General features: G+C 34.5%; 3 protein-coding genes across 4 annotated transcripts; 1 reads left to right on the top strand and 2 right to left on the bottom strand.

Annotated features, from left to right (window-relative positions):
* On the top strand, positions 1152–2857 carry LOC108663568 (cytosolic sulfotransferase 15-like). The gene has a single exon (XM_018128700.1). The coding sequence runs from the start codon at positions 1224–1226 to the stop codon at positions 2253–2255; it is 1032 nt and encodes a 343-aa protein (XP_017984189.1). The 5' UTR covers positions 1152–1223; the 3' UTR covers positions 2256–2857.
* LOC18587271 lies at positions 8442–17689 on the bottom strand. Of its 2 annotated transcripts, none has more exons than XM_018128717.1 (3): positions 17545–17689; positions 9531–9982; positions 8442–9374 (listed from the first exon to the last, which is right to left on the bottom strand). In XM_018128717.1, the coding sequence occupies exons 1-3, from the start codon at positions 17678–17680 to the stop codon at positions 8715–8717; spliced, it is 1248 nt and encodes a 415-aa protein (XP_017984206.1). In that variant the 5' UTR covers positions 17681–17689; the 3' UTR covers positions 8442–8714. The 2 variants fall into 2 exon arrangements, with proteins under 2 accessions (XP_017984206.1, XP_017984207.1); XM_018128718.1 differs by having other exon boundaries at positions 17584–17689.
* LOC18587277 (acyl-CoA-binding domain-containing protein 2) lies at positions 19039–20687 on the bottom strand. The gene is made up of 3 exons (XM_018128896.1): positions 20436–20687; positions 20137–20313; positions 19039–19547 (listed from the first exon to the last, which is right to left on the bottom strand). The coding sequence occupies exons 1-3, from the start codon at positions 20479–20481 to the stop codon at positions 19039–19041; spliced, it is 732 nt and encodes a 243-aa protein (XP_017984385.1). The 5' UTR covers positions 20482–20687.

Raw genomic sequence — 23349 nt, 5'->3', positions numbered from 1 at the left:
TGTGATTGCTCAATCATCAGCTAAGGCAGAGTATATAGCAGCCAATGCTGCTACCAACCAAGCTGTTTGGTTGAGGAAGATTCTGAAAGACTTGACCTTTATATAGAATACTCCTACAAACATTTTTGTTGATAGCAAATCTGCAATAGCTATCACAAAAAACCCTGTGTTTCATGGCAAAACTAAACACATAAAGGTTAAGTTCCATGCAATCCGAGAAGCTGAAAGAAGTGGAGAAATTGCTCTTGAATATTGTTCTCCTCTGAACCAGTTAGCAGATATTATGACCAAGACCCTGCCTATGTCCAGATTTGAAATGTTAAGAACTAAACTAAAGGTTGTCAATGCAGACTTTAAGGAGGAGTGTTAGAGATAAAGCATGCATTGACTCAGCTTGCATTTATATTATCTTTTGTTGTACTTTGCTTCGTTGTACTAGTTTTGAGGTAAAACTTATCAGCTGGCATGTGGTGTCTGTGTGCATGTTAAAGGTTTAACACCTGTCCTTTAGTATAAACAAGTGTTAGCTGATTGATGCTTGTATATATTGTAAGTCTACTGACTAATGAAAACAACTTTCTCTTCATCCGCTACCCTGTTTTCTTTCTTTTACAGCTCCCAGCTTTGTTTTTATCATTTTGTTCTACTTTCATATCAGACATGACATGGCATATTATGTTGAGTAAGAACTATGCCAAAACTAAAATATCAACTAAAGGGAAATTTTAATTTGTAGGCCATAAGGTGTTGGCTCTCTAGTCTATAGTGTGCATTAATTGGTCTTTTTCTTATCAGCTAGCTCATTTAAAAAAAAAATGTGTTGATCAAAAATAATTTTCTGTTTTCGACCAACAGAATCCTACAATAGTTTTATGCGTCATTCATAATGGCTTAGGGGCCCCTATAGTAAAATTTTTTTACATGAATTATATATAATATATATCTTATAATAATAGGTTACAATGTGAAAAAAAAAAAATACATATAGTAGAACATATACCCGTTAACAAGATAACAAATCACATGGCCTTTTCTTTCTTTTTTTGGGAAAACATATACGTATCGTCACTTATTTTTTAATTTTTACAATATGTATGTATGAATTAAACCATATTAAAATGATTCCAAAAAGTTATTCCTTATAAATACCAACTAAGATTTAAGGGACTGACTAACATATTCTTCTCCATTTCTATCCCTTCCTCTTGACTGCTGGTTTTATTATGGACACAACAGAAATGATCGCCAAAGACAGTGTTTCAATAGTATCCCAAGATAAGGAGGAGCCATGGGATGATGATGAATTCCAAGAATTGGTGCAAACTCTCCCAAAAGATAAAAACTGGTATGGAACTCATCTTTTTTTCTACCAAGGATTTTGGTGTGCATCTCGTGTGTTTAGATCTATGATTTGTTTCCAGAAACATTTCCAAGCACTTGATTCTGATATTTTTCTTACAAATATCCCAAAATCTGGCACTACTTGGCTTAAGGCCTTGACTTTCTCAATTGTGAACCGCAATCAATTTGCACGGGAAGAAAATCCCTTGCTCAGCTCAAACCCTCACCAACTTGTTCCATTCTTTGAGTATGATCTTTACTTGAACAATCCTTATCCGGATCTCGAAAATAGCTGCCCTTATCAACCAAGAATGTTCTCAACCCATTTACCTTATGCTTTTTTGCCACCTTCCATTAAAGATTCCAACTCTAAGATTGTCTACATATGTAGAAATCCGATGGATATGTTCATTTCTTTGTGGTTTTTTACCGACAAGCTTCGACCCGAAAACGTAGAGCCTTTATCACTAGATGAAGCATTTGAGAAGTTTTGTCAAGGAATCCATGATTTTGGACCATTTTTTGATCATGTACTAGGGTATTGGAAGGCAAGTCAAGAAAATCCCAACCGAATATTGTTTTTACAATATGAAGATCTCAAGGAAAACATTAATTTTCACATAAAAAAATTGGGAAAATTCCTGGGTTTTCCTTTCTCAGAAGTGGAAGAGAAACAAGGAGTTGTAGAAGAAATAGCAAGAATGTGTAGCTTTGGGAACTTGAAAGAATTGGACGTGAACAAGAATGGCATGCACGCCTTCGGAATTGCACACAACACCTTTTTTAGGAAAGTTGAAGTAGGAAATTGGGGCAATTATCTCACTCCTTCCATGGTGGAGTGTTTCAAGAAGCTTATACAAGAAAAGTTAGATAAGTCAGGTTTAACATTCAAATTGTCTCGTCAAAACTTTTAAAGAAGCTTTTGCCTAATTCAAATGATTGTCTTTGGCTTGTTGGATATTCGATAGCTGAATCTATAATCTTGATGTTGTACTTGTTGAGGCAAATGGAATATTTTTAATGAAGTTGATCGACTTTGCAAAAGTATTACAGAGGTGGTGTTTGCCCGCACACTTGGTGAAGTGAACAAGGTGATCGACTCTCTTGCAAAACTCGGAGTTGATAGAGTTGAAATGTTCTGTTTGGTGGAGAGATCGTGATTGGCTGCCATATTAGCTGCTCTTTTCATTACATGATGACTTTCTTGCATACGTATGAGGTTTCTTGTGGTACTAGCTAGTGTTTATTTCTAGTCAGGTATATGGTTGGGATCAGTTACCAAGCGTCAAGATAATATGTCTAATAATGGTTCCCAAAGGGCAGCTTTATTTCTCTGGCTTGTTGCTTCAGATCGTTTGGGAATGGAGGATGCCTAATATTTTTTGTTTGTTCAGTTCTGTCATTTAGTGATTATGTTTTTTAATGATGTTTTATGCTTCTCTAGTGTCTTCCTTGTTGTAATTTGGGATTAAGGTAATTTGTCGTGGTGCTTGTAACGAAATGTCTTGTAATGATATCTTGGTATTAGTGTCCAAACAATCCAAATTTGGTCTTTGTGTTACAATCTATAATATATATAACACTACTAAGAATATTTTGAAAATTTTTTCTATTAATGAAAATAAATATAATTTTACTCATTATATTTTTAAATTTTCATTTGTCATTTAAAAAAATTAATTTTTTCATAGCCATATAATATTGATTGTTCATGTCAAGTCCCAGCTCAAGCACCTGTGCCGGATCCATAATCTGGTTCCCAAATATTCTTAAATTTCTTGCTTTCCATATAGCCCGCAATATGCAAGCTATTTCTCCAACATCTTCAAGACCAACGCTGCGGATTACCTGGAATATCTAATCAAAAACAGAGTTGGAATGTGCTTCTATGTCCCTAAATCCCCACCTTGAAGATAACTATGTTGCTCTCACAAACTGACAGCAGCATAATATATGAAAATCAGTTTCTTCAGCATCCTTGCAGAATACACAAATACTGTCCACATTAATTTTTCTCTGCCTTAAAGCTTTCCTAGTTGGAAGAGCACCCTTCAAAGTTTCCAAACAAAGAAGATGATTTTTCCTGGAATAGTGAGCCTCCAGAACTCCTTCCAAAAACCATTTAATAGTCAGCACGAACTACCAGATTCTGAATCAACCAGTAAAGATGACATCAAGCGATAGCCAGACTTTACCGTATGCTGTCCATGCTTACTGTCGGCCCACACCTGTCTATCTACAGGGAGCCTCACACTAAGAGGGATAGACAATATTAAATTACTTTCATATGGAGGAAAACACCTCATTACTTTCTCTTCATTCCACTTAACACCTTCTTCATCGATAAGTTCTGACACCATCATTGATGCACTCACATTCTCCTCATATACCATTGCAACCCAAGGCGTGTCATATGGGATCCAAGAGTCCTTCAACACCCGTATATCCTTGCCATTGCCAACTATCCATACTAAACCTTTTTTAAGGATTGCTTGACTCTCTCTAATGCTCCTCCATAGATAACTGGGATTAGATCCTATAAGGGCATCCATAAAGCTTACCTTTGGAAAGTATCTTGCTTTTAGAATTTTATAAGCAAGAGTCGGTTGCTGCATTTGTAATCTCCACCCTTGTTTCGCCAACAATGCTAAATTAAAGCTACGGGTATCTCGAAAGCCCAATCCTCCAGAAAACTTAGATAGACACATTGACCTCCAATTCTTCTAATGTACTTTGTGCTTTGAATCATCACCACTCCACCAGAACCTTGCTATCACTGAATCTATATCTCTGCAAATAACCTCTGAGAGTTTAAAACAGCTCATGATATAGGTAGGCACAACTTGAGCCACTGCCTTAATTAACATTTCTCGACCAGCTGCTGACAGGAACTTATTTTTCCAGTTCAAAACTCTCTTCATGACTCTCTCTTTCACATAACCAAATATTTGTCTTTTTGACCCTCCACTAATTAATGGCATTCCAAGGTAAAAACCTTCCCATTGTCTACTTCTGATGCCCAATATCTGACAAACCATCCCCTTATCCACTTCAGTAGTGTTCCTACTAAACAGAATCGTTGACTTAGCACAGTTAATTTTTTACCAGAAGCTAATTCATACCTCTCAAATATGCTTTTTCGAGCCAACAACTCTGACCTTTTAACTTTTCCAAATACCATGTTATCATCTGCAAAGAGTAAATGAGTCACATTCGGGCCACCTCTACAAATTTCAATACCCGAAATATCCTTGGATGCTTTAGCCATTGTTAAAAGTTCTGATAAAGCCTCAGAAATAAGAACAAATAAATACGGGATCAAAGGATCTCTTTGACGAAGCCCTCGCGAAGGAAAAATTTTCCTTCCTGGGACCCTATTGACCAGCACCGAGTAGGACACAGAAGTCAAGCATCTCATCACCATATCCACAAATAGACTGTTAAACCCCATCTTCTTCATTATTTCCTGCACGAACACCCACTCGACTTTATCATATGCCTTACTCATATCTAATCTTAAGGAAAACTTACCCATTGCTCCTTGCCTTTTATTATGCAGGTAATGAATTATTTCATGTGCCACAACTATGTTATCTGAAATTAACCTCCCAGGTAAAAAAGCACTTTGATTATCAGCAGTCACATGATTCAGAATAGATTTAATTCTATTGGTAAGCACTTTTGAAGCTATTTTGTAGAGTACCAATTCTGCTTGGACAATCTTTGGAATGAGCACAATAAGTGTGTGATTTGTATCTTGATGGGGGGATTTACCTTCCAAGAAGTCAACAACAAATTGGTGGACACACTTACTCATCCTATGCCAATATCTCTGGAAAAACAAAGCAGGTAATCCATCAGGACCAGCGGCTTTTGTGGGATGCATCTGGAATAAAGCTGTTCGAACTTCTTCAATAGTGATTTCAGCATTCAATTCAATATTCATATCCTCAGAGACCTTCAGTTGTATGGCAGTAAGCACATGCTCTATTAAAGTTGGCCTTGATGTAGTGAATAAATTTGTAAAAAACTCACAAACCTCATCTTCCATCTCCTCTTGCGATTCTACCCATTCACCACTATCTTTTTTTAGAGCCCAGATGGTATTTTTTCTACGGCGTTCAGAGGCTCGACGATGGAAAAACCTAGTGTTCTTATCCCTATCCTTAAGCCATTCCACCCTTGATCGCTGCTTCCACATTACTTCTTCTATCTTTAACAACTCCTGAAGTTCACTCTGAATCTGCTTAGCTTGTACAAATTGTCCGTCCACTTCATGGGCTTCTTGCAACTCTTTTTTTTTTTCTTTTGAATTTGCACTTGAATATCTTTAAGAGGATTTGCTTTTAGATGCCTTAATTTTTGTTTAATTGTAGACAACTGGTTTAGAAATTGCCCACTATTGCTATCGCACCTTTCCATTTCAGTTGCTATTATTTGTTCACATCCACTATCATTTATCCAAGCTGATTCAAAGTGCCATCTTCTTTTCAATGCCTTTCGTCTATGGTGAATCAATTCAATGCGTTGCAGAACATGATCAGAAGCCCCAGTCACATCATTAAAAACCATAGCTCTATTAAACATTTCACCCCAGGCTGAATTACTAAAAACTCGATCCATTCTGCATCTTATGAGATCTCTTTCATCCCTATTATTCCACCAAGCAAACTTAGGGCCTATGAACCGTAATTCTCGTAATCCACAATCAGCACAAACATTACGAAATTCTCGCATTCGAACTTCATTACGTTTTATGCCACTCTCCTTTTCACTTGCATAAAAAACTTCATTAAAATCCCCCATGCAAAGCCAAGGCATGTTATATTGCCCATGAAGCTGACTCAATAAGTTCCATGCATCTTGTTTTCCTCTTACAGACGGACTCCCATAGAAACTTGTCACCCTCCATTGCCTTCTCAAGAAAACTACTATTGCATCAATGTGGTTTTTTGAATATGACTTAATCGAAAAATCAGTTTCCTTCCTCCATATTAAAGCCAGGCCACCTGATCTACCTTCAGCATCGATTGCTAAACAATTATCCATACCCATCATTACCTTTATTCGCTGCATTTCTACATTACCTTTCTTAGTTTCCATTAGAAAGATAATGTCAGGATTTTGCTTCTCAAATACTCGAGAAGTAATTGAATTGTTTGAGGGTTCCAGAGCCCTCAACAATTCCAACATAAAAGCTTCATTTAGGCGGTGCTAGTCTATAAGACCACTTTGCACCGCCGTTTCAACAGTTGAATTTCCTCCCATTTTAACTTTCTTTATGGCCACTTGTTTCTGACTTTCTCCAATTACCATTTTTCGTTTGCCTTTCTTTAATATGCTTGCCTTCCTGTGCAGACTAGAAATTAAATCTTCATTTCCCTATTTATTGTCACCATCTTTATTTGTATTCTCACATCTTACAACTAGTGCCTGGCCTTCGCAATCATTATCTTTTTCGTGCAGAAAAACTTCAGCACTCAAATCTGCACCATCATTTGCATTTAAAACTTGCATCAGATTATCCATTACTACCTCATCTCCACTATGCTCAACATCATCCAGACCATCTTGCCTCAAAATCTCTCTCAATGTTCTAGATGAAAATTTGGCATTCATTCCTTGACCACCATTATTTCTTTCGACATCAGACTTAGATTTATCATCCATGATTGGCCTATGTTTTTCCTCAGCATAAATAAATTCTGTAAATCTCTTTCGCATCGACGAGACCAGAAAAGACCCATATTGTTTATGAACTTTTTCTCAATTCTCATCCATACATTGGTAAGCACAGTTGGATTCGATATGCCCCATTCGCCCACACTTAAAACAGAATTGAGGCAGACTCTCGTACTGAAGTGTAATCCATTTAACATGATTCTCCTCCATTGACAACATTAAGCCCCGTCTTAGTGGTTTAGCTAGATCTAATAGGACCTTAATTCGCATGAATTTGTCTCGCAAACCTGTGTTTTCTCCATCCACTTTTATAAATCTCGCAATTGTGTTCCCAATCGCACATGCAACTTCTCTTTCCATGAACCTTGTTGGGAGACCTAAAATGTGAATCCAAAATTCTTCTTTACCATAATCCACATCTTCTGGTTCCATAAACACTTCATCAAATTCCTTTAGGACCACAATATTCCTGTCAAAACACCAGGGTCTTCCCTCCCTAATACGTTCATAATCCTCTTTATCCTCAAAACGAAACAAGAAGATATTCTCTTGAATTTCTTTAATTGTTAAATTTCCTTTTGACTTCCACAGATTACATAATGTTCTGACCATGGCATCCTTATTCACCTTCTTGCCCTCCCAAACTGATCCAATCAGGTAGTAGCATTTTTGACTTTGCGTAAGACCCGACTCCATGCTCCTTGTGATTCGCAGTTGACTTATTTCATCTTTCGATAGTTTGAAATTTTTCCATTTTTCATTGATATCCTCCATGACTTCCTTGTTATCCTATCAGTTGCAACAGAATCCTTTTCAACAAAGATCTAAAACAACGATGAATCCAGTGATCCCGATCCAGCAGTCACCTTGTTTTAACACAAAACAAGACCACCCCCTCGTAACCTTCAGAGCGGTTAGAGAGACAGTTTTTAGGATTTCTAAATTTGGTCCAGGCAGCTTTTACTGTCTCACACTCCATAATTCTGCTGTAAATGTCTTCTGATACAGTAGATTGAATAAATGAGAGTACCTTGAACTTCTTTGCTATCTCTTCTTCATATTGCTTAACTTGTGCAGCAGAAGCATTTTCTCTTGCTACCTGTGGCTCAACATCTTGTTTTACAGCATTCCATAAATTATAGCCTTTCAAAAATGTTTTCATTCTCATTGCCCATACACCATAATTTGAACCATCAAAGATTAGTGAAAGTTGTTAGGTTATATTAGGTGTTGTCATTATGACAGTGGACTAGACTAGAAAATAGTGGGTTATAGAAAACCACTAAAAACTCAAGAGAACTAAAAGAAAGTTGTCTAACGTCCTATGTAACATACTGACGTCCTATGTAACATACTGCTAAAGGACATAAACAAAGACTATCAAGGAATATAGGCTAGAGAGAAGTTAGAGAAAACTATGAGCAAAACAGGGTGTTCATTCATAGTGCATGATGATCACATAGTGGGCATATATATTACAAGATAATTTGGGATGATAAAACTTGTAACAACAGCTTAACAGGTGTACAAACTTGGTAAAACAAGACAACACGTAAGTTAATGCTGTCTTAACATCAGAAGTGTTTACAGCTAGTAAGCATACTAATCATTAAACATATTTGCAAAATGCTTGCACGTGTCCATGCAAGTGTTACTCTCTAACACAAACAATAGAAACGCTGGAACCTTTATTAGTTTGACACATTTTCATTGAAAATTTTATTAAAACTTTCCCAAAATGTGGATTTATTTGGCCTAAATATGTATCTAGAACCAAAAGCTGATCGGAATACGTCAGGAAGAAGATGATACTGAAGCAAAACAAATAAAGCAGCCGGTAGGAATGACAATGCAGAAGCCAGAATAGGAACCCACTTCAATTTACTTTGACAATAAACTAAAAAGTAGATTGCGCTGAAAGATACCATCAAGGCCATCATGGAGACTAAGAGTGTGGTTACTGCGGCAGCTAATTTCAAGGGCAATCGAACCAAAAAATCTTTCTCGGCGTAACGTGAAGTGAGGATGGACAAGAACATCATCGTCGAGACAATGGAAGAGCACATGGCAACGCTATCTGCCACAGCAAACACGTGAAACATGGTTTTGTCTTTGTTTTTAGGAGATCCATCCCCTCCATCAGTGCCGCCTGGTAAGCTGGAGGCTGTCGTGAATACAACTGTGGTAATAATTGTTGCCACAATCATGCCTGCTTCAGCAGTTTTCTTCATCCATGTTTCTCCAGCTTTCCGCAATTCTTCATGCTCCTTGGTGAATAGCTCTTGAGGTGTCAATTCATCTTTTGAATCTCTCATTTCTCTTTCGGATGGTGGCGTCAAATTTTCCACTTCCTATAAGACCATTCAATTTGAAACAGTGAAAGCACTTTCAAGTGTATAACTATACAAAATCACGATTGGCAATCCTATCATACTGAAAGCTTTCAAGATATATGAAAAAACGAGGTTATTTGAGATTGTATATTTAAAGAAATTGGAAATGCTCACCTTAAACCATAACAACTCCCGTTGCATTTGTAAAGCTGCACCTGATACAATATTGAGCCGATCCAAGGATGGTAGTTTTGCAGCTAAATGTAGCATGTTATAGACAATAGGATTCTCTTGGTCTGAGTAATTAACCCTGTACAGCATTATCAGGTCCTTTCGTAAGCCCAAATTGTGAATGTGAGTGAAGATACCAGCATGGCGGTGCAAAACAGCAATGTGAAATATGCTTTTTCTCTTCTCATCCTTTCTGAAGATTAAATCAGGAAAAAAGCCGACAAGTACAGTCAAGAAATTATAGTTCCCAAATCTTGCTGCCTCAAACAATAATTTAGAAGCGTGATCAGTTGTTTCTTCATAGGATTTTCGTTGGTCTGATGTCATTGTCTCGCAAAGGAATTTGGTTAGTTTGAGGGCATTGTGCTGCATATTGATTGTGTTGGACCCAAAACCTGTGATTTGACAGAAGAAAATATAAAAATCTTTGGAAGGAAAAATGAAAACAGTACTAATATACCAATAGTTGCATTCGAAAATTTAAATTATGATTAAAAAATTGGATATGAATTTTCCTTTGTCAAAAAAAAAAATGAACTAATAATTACATAATCTAAATCTAATTGACAGTGGTGCAAAGATATATGTGTTATGCAATTTTTGAGTTTAAATTTGTTCATTATGAAACTGTGTTCTTCTACTTCATTTTTATTTAATTAATTTTTCTCTTTTTTTTTTTTTTACCGTGAGATATTTTTATTATTGAAAAGTAGTTTATTTATTAAGCCAGTTGGTAGAATGCCATAGCAAGTGTTGAACCAGTGTTGTAAAAGACTCTTGATAGACATAAAGAAACTAGCTTTGGTGAAATAGAGGCCCTATACACTTACAAAAGAGAGGAGCTGCTCAAAAAATCAGTAAGCAGCACTAAGCAAGACTACCAAGCCCCTATAAAAAACTTTTGCTAAAGCTTTCAGGCTCAAAATCTATGCATATCTTAGTTCCTAAGCTAGTAAAACAGGAGCATATGAGTAAGATCTCCTCAGACCAAAGTGTCAAACAACCGCGACAAACACAAGGATCACAAGCACACCAAAAACCAAACCAGCAATGTAGCGGCTTTCTTACACAGCTTCAACAGGTTGAAAATCAACCATTCCACACGAAGACCTCCACTAAATCCGTCTTCATTCACGCTCCTTCCATCCAATTGTAAACCTGGCATCATGATCCTCCCCATAAAACCAAAACAAGAACCCTGTACGATTCACAAACCCTACAACGCTATGATCAAAATTTATTAAATCCATCAATATCCAAATCCTTCGGCATTCGTACCCTTTGGTCAGCTCTTAAAATATCACTACAAACATAAGACTAATTTCAATCATCCCTTATCCGGAAGCACCCATAATCAAGAAGCATAAAAGCAAATAAAGCCCTAGCTTCCATTAACCTGAACCTCTTTTCTTTTTCCTGCTACTGTATTTCTAACTCTCTCCATTTTGCTGAACCTTTCCACAATTTTCTCCTCACTGCCTCCCCCTACTATACCCAGATACTTTACACCACTTAATCATCCGTTTTTGCATCCAGAGAAAATGTAAATATCAACATGGCGTATTGTTCACATGGAGAGAAAATAGTCCTGTCGTTCAAATAAAAGCATAATGAACTTATCACGCAAGGCATCAGGTTATCAATGACGCAGCAAGCCTACTCTGCTACCGTATTAAATTTTAGAGTCAGTATTTAACATAAAGTTGTTGTCAATTATAGAAAGGTTTCTCTTATGTATAAGGTCTCAAGGAACACAAAATTTAATTAATCAAAGTAGGATACTTCATCATTTCTTAATATTAAAACTCTTCTCGGGTTACATGTTAGGCCCTCAGGCTAGGCCCTATGGTTTTTTATTTTTTTGTGAAAAGCTGTTGATTCATTCAACATAAAGAACATAATTGCAGCCATCAAAGAGGAAAATAACCTCCAAGCCACCTAGAAAAGCTGCGGAGGAACAAAAACAAATCTACAGCATCAAAACCACCCCTGCCTTACGTAGGTTGGGTATAGGATAAAATTTTTGAAGCTTAAACGGCTCGACCACATATTATATTAATAAGAATATAATTTAATTAAAACTTAATTTTAAAATATTAGTATAAAATGGTTTTTTAATATTTAATAATATAATTAACTTAATAAGTGTTCCGAGCGGAGTTTGAACCTAAGATTTTAAGATGTTAACCACATCAAACTCAATTCATATACACTTTTACTCGATATTCCTTTAAATATAACAAATTTCATTGTTAAAAATTAACAAATATATCTGTGAGGATAGTCTTGAATTGTGATTTAATTATAATTGTTTAATTCTAATTAAACTAGTATATCTTATTAAAATAGTTTTTATATTTAGTTAGACTAGAATAACAATTCCTAATTATATTAGGATAAGATTATTGTATTTGGTACTATAAAAGGACCCTATGAGGTTAAAAAATAACCATCACCTAGATTTAAAGAGAGTGATTTGAGTGTATGTGAGATAAGGGTTGTGAGTTTGAGACTGTTCTTGTAATTTTCTGATTTTTTCTCTTAATGAATCTTTCTCTGTTGCTGTGCCTGTGGATGTAGGTCATCAAAAGACTGAACCACGTAAATTCTTGTGTTCTCGTGGGTGTGGTTGATTTCTTTCTTTTTTTATTTTATTGATTGGGTAAGATCTTGAGCAACTCTTTAAAGATAATTCCATAATTTCCACAACAATATCTCATGATGTACGTACTTTACATACTAATGAGTTTATCATATACATGTTTTGAAACTTAGTTTACAAGCCAATCATGCAAGGAAGGCAACAACCAAGATTAAGAAAACATGCACAACATATCGAATTTTAAGATAAGTATATAATATAAACCCATTGATAGTATACAGAAAGAATTCTCTTAATTTCATTATTCATTTTTTCCACAACGGCAAGATAAGTAAGCAGGTAAACGCCTAGTTTATCACATTCATCCCTAAATGTAAGAATCCAATGGAATCGAATTAGTATAGACTAATCAATCGAGTAGGCAGAGTTTCCAAAACTGTGGCAAAGGTAATTGCAAATAGGCTAAGGAAGGTTATACATGAAGTGATTGGAAACATATGGTTTGCCTTCATAAAGGATAGACAATTACTGAACAGTGCACTAACTGCTAATGAGATAATGGACCACGTTAAGAAAGACAACAAGGGAAGGGTCTTGGTTAAGGTGGATTTCATAAACCCCTATGACAATGTCAACTGGGATTTTCTAGATTTGCTTATAAACAAATTAGGTTTCAGAATCAAATAGCGAGAATCAATGAAAGAATGTGTACAATTAGTGCCAATCTCAATATATACTGGTTACTGAGACCCCAACAAGACAGTTCAAGATGGAAAGAGGCTGTAACAAGGTTGCCCATTGTCCCCGTTCCTGTTCAACATTATAGCTAAAGCTTTTACCGCTATCATGCATAAAGCAATGATCAAACAACTGTGCAAGGGGATCGATATTGGGAATAACGAGCTCTGCATCTCGCACTTACTGTATGTAGACGACTCTATGGTGTTCTATACCTTGGACAAGGATAGTCTGATGAATACGAAAAAAGTGCTTGCGACCTATATCACGTTTAAAGATTAACTTTCAGAACCTATAATTTGGAATCAGAAGCTACATGTCATTCTTGGGCTTAACAAATTGCATTTAAAATCGGTAAGCTCCCTACAATATACCTGGGACTGCTTTTCGAAGTATACCAACACTGAATAAAAGTTTGAAAACTCGCTGTAGAAGGGTCCAAAGCGAGACTATCCACATGGAAATCAAAATTGCTCTCCATGGGAGGAAGAGTGATGTTTATTTTTTTTGCACGATCAAATCAAGAAAATTCATTAAAAATTATGAAGAAATTATAATGAAAAAGGTTCCCCAAAGAGAGGACTTGGGAGCAAAAAAAGCCAACTGTCATGGCTGAAACAAAAAGAAAAAGAAAGACATAGCAGCCGGAAATAACACCACATAGTAGGAGACAAGAAGGAAAAACAACCCAGTAGAGGGATAGCTGCAGCAAAAGCAGAACAGTGGCCATAAAGATGTAGAACCCATGAGAGAAGAAACCGCGAAGACTTTCACCAAGCAATGAACATAACACATATTTAAGCTTGCAAAACTCGGTCTTAAAACAAAACCTAACCCTGCCATGAACAGCAGAAGATGTTCAATTTTCAACAACCATTTTAGAGAACCCCTGATCTCTCATACGCAGGACTGAAAGCCCACTCCAAATTATTTTCTTGCTAGAGACATTCAATTGATCTTTCATTAACATCAATGAACTTTGTTTCATGAAGGAGAAGCATGTTGATTTTGTTAGCACCAACAAATTGGTGCAGTTTTTAAGCTTTCAAAAAGTTGTCAGGTCTTCTCGAATATTCCGAGAAAGGAGCCGTAAAGTGAGAAAATCAGAAAACCATGAGAGGCAAATCAATGGAGAAAATTGGAAAAGACCACAACATAGAGTCTGAGGGAATGAGGCTCTTAAAAACCTGAGTAGAAAATAGGGAAGAAAGGAATTGAGCAGCTCGAAGGAATAAACAAAATACTAAACACTGGGTAAGACAAAAGCATTGCTTTCAATATAATTTTTGTAAGGAAAAGCTCCCAATTTTCAACAGATAATCAAGGTCAAAATACTTGGGAAGTCCCTGTATTAGAAAATTTTCTTCAATTTAGTCCCTTTACTCAAAATTGTAATATTGTAGTTTTTTAATTTTGAGAATTGCTTCAATTTAGTCCTTCCAACAGTTTTCGTCCAAATTGACCGTTATGGTGTGGTGTAGATGTAGCATCAGATGCTGATATGGCATATAAAAGGGATTTGGTTGCTGATGTGGCACTTGCACATCAGCATGCTAGGGGTGACATGGCACTGCCACGTCACACTTCAAGGTCAAAAGTGGCACTACCACATCACACTTTTTGCATATGGATTACTAAAGTGGCATTTATTGGTTCAAGTTGCCACGTGGCACATCAAGAGGTTGCCACTGGCACTTTTAGACACTGACACGTGGCAATTTATTTTTCAAAAGATGCACTTGCTAAGATTCAAATCCAGGACCTGTAGCAAATAAATTAATGTTTTTACCATCACACTTAAACTTTTAAATTTAATAGTATCTTACTTAAATTTCTTTTCTTCTTTCTTTTCATTTCTTATTTTTGTTTTTTTTTTCCATAAAACTATGTCGTTTTGGAATGTTCTTATACTCTCAAAACCCATAACCATAAAAACCCTTTGGAACCTTTTTCTCAAAACGATGTAGTTTTATGGAAAGAAAGAAAAAAAAAAGGAAAGAGAAGAAGGCTCCAAAACGATGTAGTTTTATGAAAAGAAAAAGAAAGAATAAAAGAAGAAAGGAGATTCAAGCAAGATATTATTAAATATAAGGGTTTAGGTGTGATGGTAAAGACACTGGTTTTTTGCTAGAGGCATTCAGTTTGAATCTTAGCAAGTGCATCTTTTGAAGAATAAATTACCATGTGTGAGCGTACAACAGTGCCCTGTAGTAGCCTATTGACATGCCACATGGCAACTTGAACTTATAAATGCCACATCAGCAATCCATATCCAAAAGTGTAACGTGGCATTGCCACGTTAGCAACCCGACCTTGAAGTGTGACATGGCAATGCCACGTCAGCAACGGAACCCTTTATATGCCATGTTAGCATCTGATGCCACGTCAAATCCAAGTCAACACTCACGTCAGCACTGTAATGGTCAATTTGGATAAAAATATTAGAAGGACTAAATTGAAGCAATTTTCAAAATTAAGAGACTAAAATATTACAATTTTGAGTAGAGGGACTAAATTGAAAAAAATGTTCTAATATGGGGACTTTTCAAGTATTTTGACCCATGTTTTTGCATAATTTACCTAACTTTTTACAACCACATTTGCCCCTTTTTGGATGTATCAAAAAATTTTTTTTTACCACATCATAGGCATTAAATTGAACAAAAATATATAGTACGAGGACTAAATTAAACAAAATTGAGATGGTGAGGGACTAAATCAAAAAAAAATTTAAAAAATACAAATATTTAAGTAGATTATTGATATACTTATTAATAAGCCAAATATTTAAGTGTAAAAGATTTATGGTGTTAAAAAATATATATAAATATTTTCTTACTTGATTATTTGATTCTAGAATATGTACATTAAATTATATTTTTTACAAAAATTAAGTTTGAATTCTCCTTCTATAAAAAAATTTCAAAAAAATTTCATACCTAAAGTCAAATTTAGATGAATAACTTGTATTACATTAAAATAAAAAAATATAAAAAGACTAAATAAATTCCTTTTTCTTCTATTTATAATAGTATAAAAATTTGAAATCTTTAACTTCGTTTTTAACTTGAGCTGAACTCAAATTAGAAAAATAAGTTGATTTAGTTTTTTCTTTTAAAAAAATGAAGAACGGAGATATGGAATTAGCGATGATTATAAAAATAATTTCTTGTTCTAACTTATTTAATTTGGACATGATAAACCTCTTATTACAACCATAGAATCTGAGCTCCACCCTTCCAATTTTTTAGGTTTTTATTTTGTTTAATATTTCAAGTTTAAATTTTCTAGATTAAAAACTGCATTTATGGTTGATAAAGTTAAATATAACTGTAAATATTTGTACTATTTTATTTTATTAATAAATTTTTTGCAAATTCAAATTAATAATTTAAATTTAAATTTAGCAAAATTTGATTGTGGTATTTTAACTTAAATAAAATCATTTTATAAGAAACTTTGTGTAAATTTAAGTAAAAAGTAAATTGGGTAAAAATTGAATAATTTTAAAAGAATGTGCATTTGTAAATTATGAAAGTTGTAACTAAATCAACCTATTTTGCTAATTTGAGCTTAGCTCAAGTTAAAAACTATGTTAAGTAAATTTCAAATTTTAATACTATTATAAATAGAAGGAAAAAAATTATTTAGTCCTTTTATATTATTTTAATTTAACGTAATGCATGTTATTCATTTAAATTTGACTTTAGATATGAAATTTGTTTGAAAGTTTTTTATAGAAGGAGAATTCAAACTTAATTTTTGTAAAAAAGATAAATTAATATACATATTCTAGATTCAAATAATCAAGTAAGAAAATATTTATATATATTTTTTAACATCATAAACCTTTTACACTTAAATATTTGGTATATTAATAAGTATATCAATAATCTATTTAAAGATTTGTATTTTTCAAATATTTTTTTTAATTTAGTTTCTCTACATCTTAATTTTGTTCAATTTAGTCCATGTACTATATATTTTTGTTCAATTTAATTCCTCTGATGTGGAAGAAATTTTTTTTGAAAATTTTTTTGATCTGCCACATGGCACTGACATGTCAACATGTCAGTACCACATTAGCATTGCCACGTGGTATGCCACATCATCAAAATGTGCCATGTTAGCATTGACATCATCCTTTTTAGTGGCAAAATTGGATACCGTTAGGAGGATGGACTAAATTGAAAAAATTTTCAAAATCAAAGGATTAAATTGCTTCGATTTTGAGTACAGGGATTAAATTGGATAAAATTGGAGAGTACAGGGACTAGATAGGTCTTTTGACAGTTGTAAATTTTGAGATATAAGGACTCTGGGTGTGTTTTTTGTTGTCTAAATGAGAGTGTTTTCTGCTTCAACAATTCTCCTGCCTTTGCTGTAGGTTAGAGACTCGCACCAGCATTCTATATCTGGCTGGAATTAATATACACTATTAAGCTCTTAAAAAAAAAAAAAACCAAATGTAACATTTCTTGTTACTTAAAACTAAATCAATGTGAGAAAATTTATCACCCTAGTAATCGATAAAAAGAATTTCAATGAAACTGTTAAAATAAAGGAACTAATCTGTTTGTTGTTAGACTACTGGAAGTGAGTGTAGAGGAAACTAACACATGTCTATAAGTGTTTTTGGTGTTGTTGAACTCTTGCCAGCAAATGCTGAAGGCGTTCGAGCCAGTATTTCCAAGGCTGTTTCTTCATCATCATTAGGTGGCCAAGCTAGGACGTCTCCAAGGACTTCCAACATTCTGATGGCTAAATCTGCAAAATTTAGTCCAAAGTTCCAGCGTATTAAATACTAATATATGTGAAAATCATTTTATTATTGTAGCTGCTATGGAGTGTTGCAGAACTTCTGTTGGTAATGATCACGTCTTTCTCAAACTTTCTTCAAATTTTGTGATTAAAACTAACTGAATATAAATTTCAAACTAAAATTGTAAATTTTTATATTTCATATCACAAATCATGTACAAAAAATTCAAATTTAAGGAGATTCAAGTTTGGAAGAAATGTTGGAATTACTCCTTATTCAAAGAGTTAGATTTGTTACCCTGTTCTCCCAAATAATGTACACACACACAACCAATTGCGATTTAGTTTCCTTAATTTTATGTTAGTTTGTAATTTATTTGTTTGATTTATTGTTTTCACATGGATACAATTAAAGTTGTCATATTTGTTGAATTATAATCTTATAAAAAAAATTATAATAGTTTAAAGTTTTTTTTTGAAAGACATATTAATTATTTGTGTTAGTGTAATTGTTGAGTACACAATGCTACCTAAAATCTTTAGCCTTGAGATAAAACTTTAAATTTATTTGGTTGAAAATATATTAATCTTGTCAAAAGATATAAAGAAGTTCTTTCACTTAAAAACTGATAAATGAAAGAATGGAAATTTTACACCTTCCAATGATTTAAAAGTAGAAAGGAAAAATAGGGAAAAAAAAGTCATCTTTCATGGGTCCTTAATCCAAATACTAGTTCATGGGCATTGTGAAAGGTTTTTTCTGATATTAACAAGTTGGAAAAAATGATTTGTGAAATAAGATACAAGCATATTTATAGAGAAGCTAATCACTTTGTGGATGCATTAGTAAGAATGGACGTAGATCGATCAAACATGTTCAAAATATGCTGGTGATTGGGCATATGAGGAACCATGTCATTTGTTAGTTTATCATTTATGGGTTGTTTTGCACATAAAGCTCTTTTTTATGCAAAACATGTATTGAAATGTAATGTTTCTTTTTTTTTTTCTTTTGTCAGGCGTTTTGTATCAAGTGGTTTCCTTTTCGGTTTTTGTTTTGAACTAGAAGACTGTTTAAGCTTTTCTATTAATAAAAAGTGAATGTTTGGCATAAAAAATTGTCAAATTCTAGTTTTAAGTCTAAAAAACGTTGAGTCTTGGTACTCTAAAAAGGTATATGTCAGAACAATTGTTAATTCCAAAAGCTTTTTGACATTGAATGTGGTAACAAAGTCTTTTTAACAGAGAAGAGCTAACGGAGTTAGTAATAGTCCTTGAATGGACAATTTTTTAGAGTGTAAGGACTCAATTTGTTCAAATAATAAGATAAGACCACAGTCATAATTTGACCTACAAAGTGTTATGCTTACCAAACAAACCAGCCCGAATGCAAGCGAAGAAAATGCCTCGTTGCTCCTCCTCGTGCAGACAAGGTATATGCGGCTCGAATTTTTTGTATAGAAACCGAAGCATTTCAGGATATCCACACACCGCAGCAATGTAGAGTGGTGTCCTGTTTTCGGCACCTCGGATGAATGCAAGGTCCGCATTCTCGTCCATCAAAATCTTTGCAATATTAACACTGCCGGTCGCGGCCGCGACGCAGAAGGCAGTGTTCCCCCTGCCATCTTGCAGTTCCAAGTCTCCCGATTCCATTCTTCCCACCAATTCCTTTACGACGGCAACCTGTCTTGCTTCTACCGCAACATGAAGAGCTGTTTCACGTGCCCCCGTGATGCTGGAACATAAAAGTGTTCTGCCATATGGGTTTAGAATTTGTTGCAACTTTTCCCTGTCACCATTTAGTGTGGCCCTATAAAGTGGCACGCCTTGTTCTACGTAAAATTCTTTGTTTGTCTCTGAAATAAAGCAAACAAAGAAGAATATAAAATTAGTTAATTTAACATGATACCTTTCCAGGCTTTCACCAGTTTAACTAAGATTGGTAATGTTATCCAAATTACATGGCCAATTTGTAAATAGAAGCAACAATTTGGCCAAAACCTGTCATCCAATCTGGTTTCACGCACAGAAGATAATATAGGTAGGTTCTATTGCCAATAAACAAAGAAACAGTCTACCTTGTGGATAAGATTTGGTTTCTAAATGGACCTAGACCGTTCTCAAGAAGGCACTTTAACAGTTTAGAATTTGTGATTGAAGGTTTCGAATTCAAATGTGAGATAGAAAGAATGAGGTTTATGCAATGGAAGAACTCCCATATATGTAGCTCAGGATCAAGCTCTTCACATACATAAGAAAAAAAAATTGGACCTTGACCCATTGGGCACATTCCTACCTTTAAAATTTATAAGAGAAATCCATATAGATAACTACGTGAGATAGAGAAATCCGAACATCTGATTCATTATGTCTGAAGAGTAGGATTTGAATCCCCTTACCTCAATTAAAAAAAAAAAAAAACTATGTGAGATAGAGAGTAAGTACCAGGCAGATGAGGAGAAGGCTGCCTGGGAACCCATGGTCTTTGACAAATGCATGATTTCGGGGACTGGGGAGATTCTTCATTTCCCGATCCAGTTCCAGTTCCAGTTCCATTATCACCTGATATATTGGGTTCATCTTCTGGTCTCACACCTCGACCCAGAAAATGATCTACTTTCTCTGAGAGCACCAAGAATCCAATTACGTTCATCAAAATATTCACTAGGACCTCGGGTTAGTACAACAATGCTTTTAATTTCTGAAAAAATTCGAGCAAAAAAAAAAAAGTAAAAGGTTTAAACCTTGTATCGTCCGCAGCACTTGTCTTAACCATGCCCGAAAACCCATTGATCTCTCGATATCAGAACCTAAGCTGCAATAAGATATTTTAAGGGAACAATTAAAATTCTCAATAATCAAGTAGCGATGCTGCTTGCTGCAAAGAGAACAGGGATCCCCATCCCCCTCCTCCACAATGACTGTGAGAAACGACCGTGGACTGGAGCCATCTTGATCTGAATATAAATGAAATCCTCACCACAGTAATTTGGTCTTTGGGCAGCATCTTTATTGGCGTGTGATATTAGTAATAATTTTGGTAGCACTTGCTCAACACTTTTTAAGTGTTAACCCAACTTTCATAGATTCAGCTACAATATACAAAGATTGCATAAAGTAACGAAGATGGCACTTTTATGATCGTTATTAATTATAAAATTAAATAAATTAATAAAAGCTCCGAAGGCTGCCAAGTTTTGCAGCTGTTGTTCTGTTCAGGCTCATTAAGCTAGCTTTAAAGCCTCAGAGAGTCTTTTACCTTTAAAGTAGAAGACTCTTCATGGCATTCTAGCTGCAATTTCAATAAAGCACCAACTTTCAAAATAAAAAAAATAAAAAAAAACATCGAAAGCACCCAAAGGAAGCACAAGAGACAGAACCCCATAACAAAGAGAACTTCAATTTCCACGTGATACAATCTAAGTATACATATCATACACATATAGATACATATATATATGTATATATAGATATGTATGTATGTATGTATGTATGTGTAATAGAATATTATCTCTAAAATAACATTTCAATCATTAAAATTCAAAATTTTGATTTAAACTCAATAAAATTAAAACATTTGTTGAGATTTTTTAGATGAAAAAAAAAACTCTTTTGTTATATATTCCAAAATCATACACACTAAATAAAAATAAAAGAATATTTGTCAAGCGCAAAAATAGAATCAATCTATACTTACCTTATTTATTGCTACAGACGGAACTTTTCTTAACAATTTTTTCTGATAAACTAAAAAGTTTATTATTCAAAAGAAGAGGAGACTCCTTGCTACTAAAAGTTAAAGCACATGCCCGGCAAACAAAAACAAAGCTAAGAAACAAAGAAGTAACATCAAGCAAATTAACAACATTCATACACTCAAATATTTAATTTATTGGTTAGTGCATAATTGCTTTATCTAATGAGCAGGATTTCGAATATCTCTTTTTCCAATTAAAAAACAAACAAACAACATTCATAGAGATTTTACTTAAAACAAATATAATAGTTGGACCCTCGCCAAAATGGTATATGTATTTGATAAGCCATTGAAAATGTTACAAAACTCTTTTTAAAAAACACCGAAGTTTTTCACTGAAAAAAAAATTGAAGTAATTAAAAGCTACTTAATGTTTTTTCTTTCACAAACAAGTTCATATTATTATTATTATTAAAAAGCAATTTTATTAGTAACTAATATGCCATCCAAAGTCTCTAAGCTAATTGCTAAAGACTTGTATTGACATGAAACAACAAGTTTGTGTATCATCACAACTGAACAGTTACACAATAAACCCCTCCTCAAAAAAGTCATTGACGGTTTTTCATACCAATAAATAGCAAAATATCTATGATAGCCATCTCTCTACCCTTACCTAAAACAACATGACTTCTACAAAAAAGGCTCAGCCGATTAACAACAAAACATTCTTCCTAACACCTATTAGTATAAGGCCAGTAACAGCAAAACACATAAAAACCTGCCACTTTTCCTACTGATCTTTACTGCCTATCCACATAAACATAACCAGCTAGACTCAAAACAGAAAAGAATCCTGCTAAAAAAGCGTTGCCTACTATAATGAAGAGCATCGTACCCCATCTTTGGCGTTGTCCCTACATAAACCTGCCACCTTCCACCTGTCTTATGTACACTACTTGCTGACTAATCCCTTCATCACATCCCATTCCTTTGCTACTTGGAACAACTTGGTACTCTGTTTTGTACACACATACTGTTAGAGCTAAAGCATGTATTGACTTTATCATTTTGTTTTTTTATTATGTATTTTGCTTCATTGTACTGGTTATTAAGAATATCATACCAGTGCTTATGAGGTGTCTTATTGCATGTTCTGGTTAATAACACTTGTCCACTTTGTAAACAGTTGTTAACCATATAATGCTTGTATATATATTATGTGTTTGCTGAATAATGAAGTATCTTTCCTTCTCCATCTTGTGCTCTGTTTTTCTTCCTCTCCATAGAACAGTCTAAACCATTTTTTTTCAGTTTTCTTTAAGTTTCATGTCATGGTCTCAGAGCAGATAACTGATCTTTGAGCTTGTTAAAATCCTCTTCTCACTCATGACAAGTTTATTCTACATCAAAATGTCAGCCTCAACTGTCACACAACAGACTACACCCATTTTCGATGGCTCTAACTATCTTGTTTGGGCTATTAGAATGAAAGCATTCCTAAAAGGTGTCAATCTATGGAATATAGTTGAAAATGAGACAGAAGCACCAGAATTGAGAGATAATGCCACCCCAACACAGGTGAAGCAATATGAAGAGGATATAGCAAAGAAATTCAGAGCCTTATCCTTTATACACTCAACTGTTATAGAGTCAGTTCTTAGTCGGATTATGGGATGTGAGACAATAAAAGAAACCTAGAATAAGCTTGACGAAGAGTTTTTGGGGTTTGCTGAAAGCAAGCAAATTCGTCTTCAGAACCTCAGAAGGCAATATGAATTATTGAGGATGGAAGGAAGTTAGATTGTGCAGGAATTCGTTGATGCAGTGATGAAGTTCGTGAATCAAATTCGACTATTGGGAGAGACTTTGTCTGATGCTAAGGTTGTGAAGAAAGTTCTTATAAGCTTACCTGAAAGGTTTGATGCCATAGTATCATCTTTGGAATAAGTGAAAGATAT

The sequence above is a fragment of the Theobroma cacao genome, chromosome 10 (assembly GCF_000208745.1).
Source record: "Theobroma cacao cultivar B97-61/B2 chromosome 10, Criollo_cocoa_genome_V2, whole genome shotgun sequence".
In the NCBI taxonomy this organism is placed as follows: Eukaryota; Viridiplantae; Streptophyta; class Magnoliopsida; order Malvales; family Malvaceae; genus Theobroma; species Theobroma cacao.
Note: the sequence above shows the minus strand (reverse complement) of the source record. Positions and strands in the feature narration are given on the sequence as shown.

What these genes read in the sequence shown, in the direction of transcription:
- LOC108663568 (XM_018128700.1), top strand. Translation starts at nt 1,224, where the DNA reads ATGGACACAACAGAAATGATCGCCAAAGACAGTGTTTCAATAGTATCC.
- LOC18587271 (XM_018128717.1), bottom strand. Translation starts at nt 17,680, where the DNA reads ATGTTGGAAGTCCTTGGAGACGTCCTAGCTTGGCCACCTAATGATGAT. An exon ending in AAAAACACTTATAGACATGT is followed by an intron (nt 9,983 to 17,544) that starts GTTAGTTTCCTC and finishes GTCAAATCACAG; the next exon opens with GTTTTGGGTCCAACACAATC. An exon ending in GGGAGTTGTTATGGTTTAAG is followed by an intron (nt 9,375 to 9,530) that starts GTGAGCATTTCC and finishes ATGGTCTTATAG; the next exon opens with GAAGTGGAAAATTTGACGCC.
- LOC18587277 (XM_018128896.1), bottom strand. Translation starts at nt 20,481, where the DNA reads ATGGGTTTTCGGGCATGGTTAAGACAAGTGCTGCGGACGATACAAG. An exon ending in AGTGCTGCGGACGATACAAG is followed by an intron (nt 20,314 to 20,435) that starts GTTTAAACCTTT and finishes TGGTGCTCTCAG; the next exon opens with AGAAAGTAGATCATTTTCTG. An exon ending in GCCTTCTCCTCATCTGCCTG is followed by an intron (nt 19,548 to 20,136) that starts GTACTTACTCTC and finishes GCTTTATTTCAG; the next exon opens with AGACAAACAAAGAATTTTAC.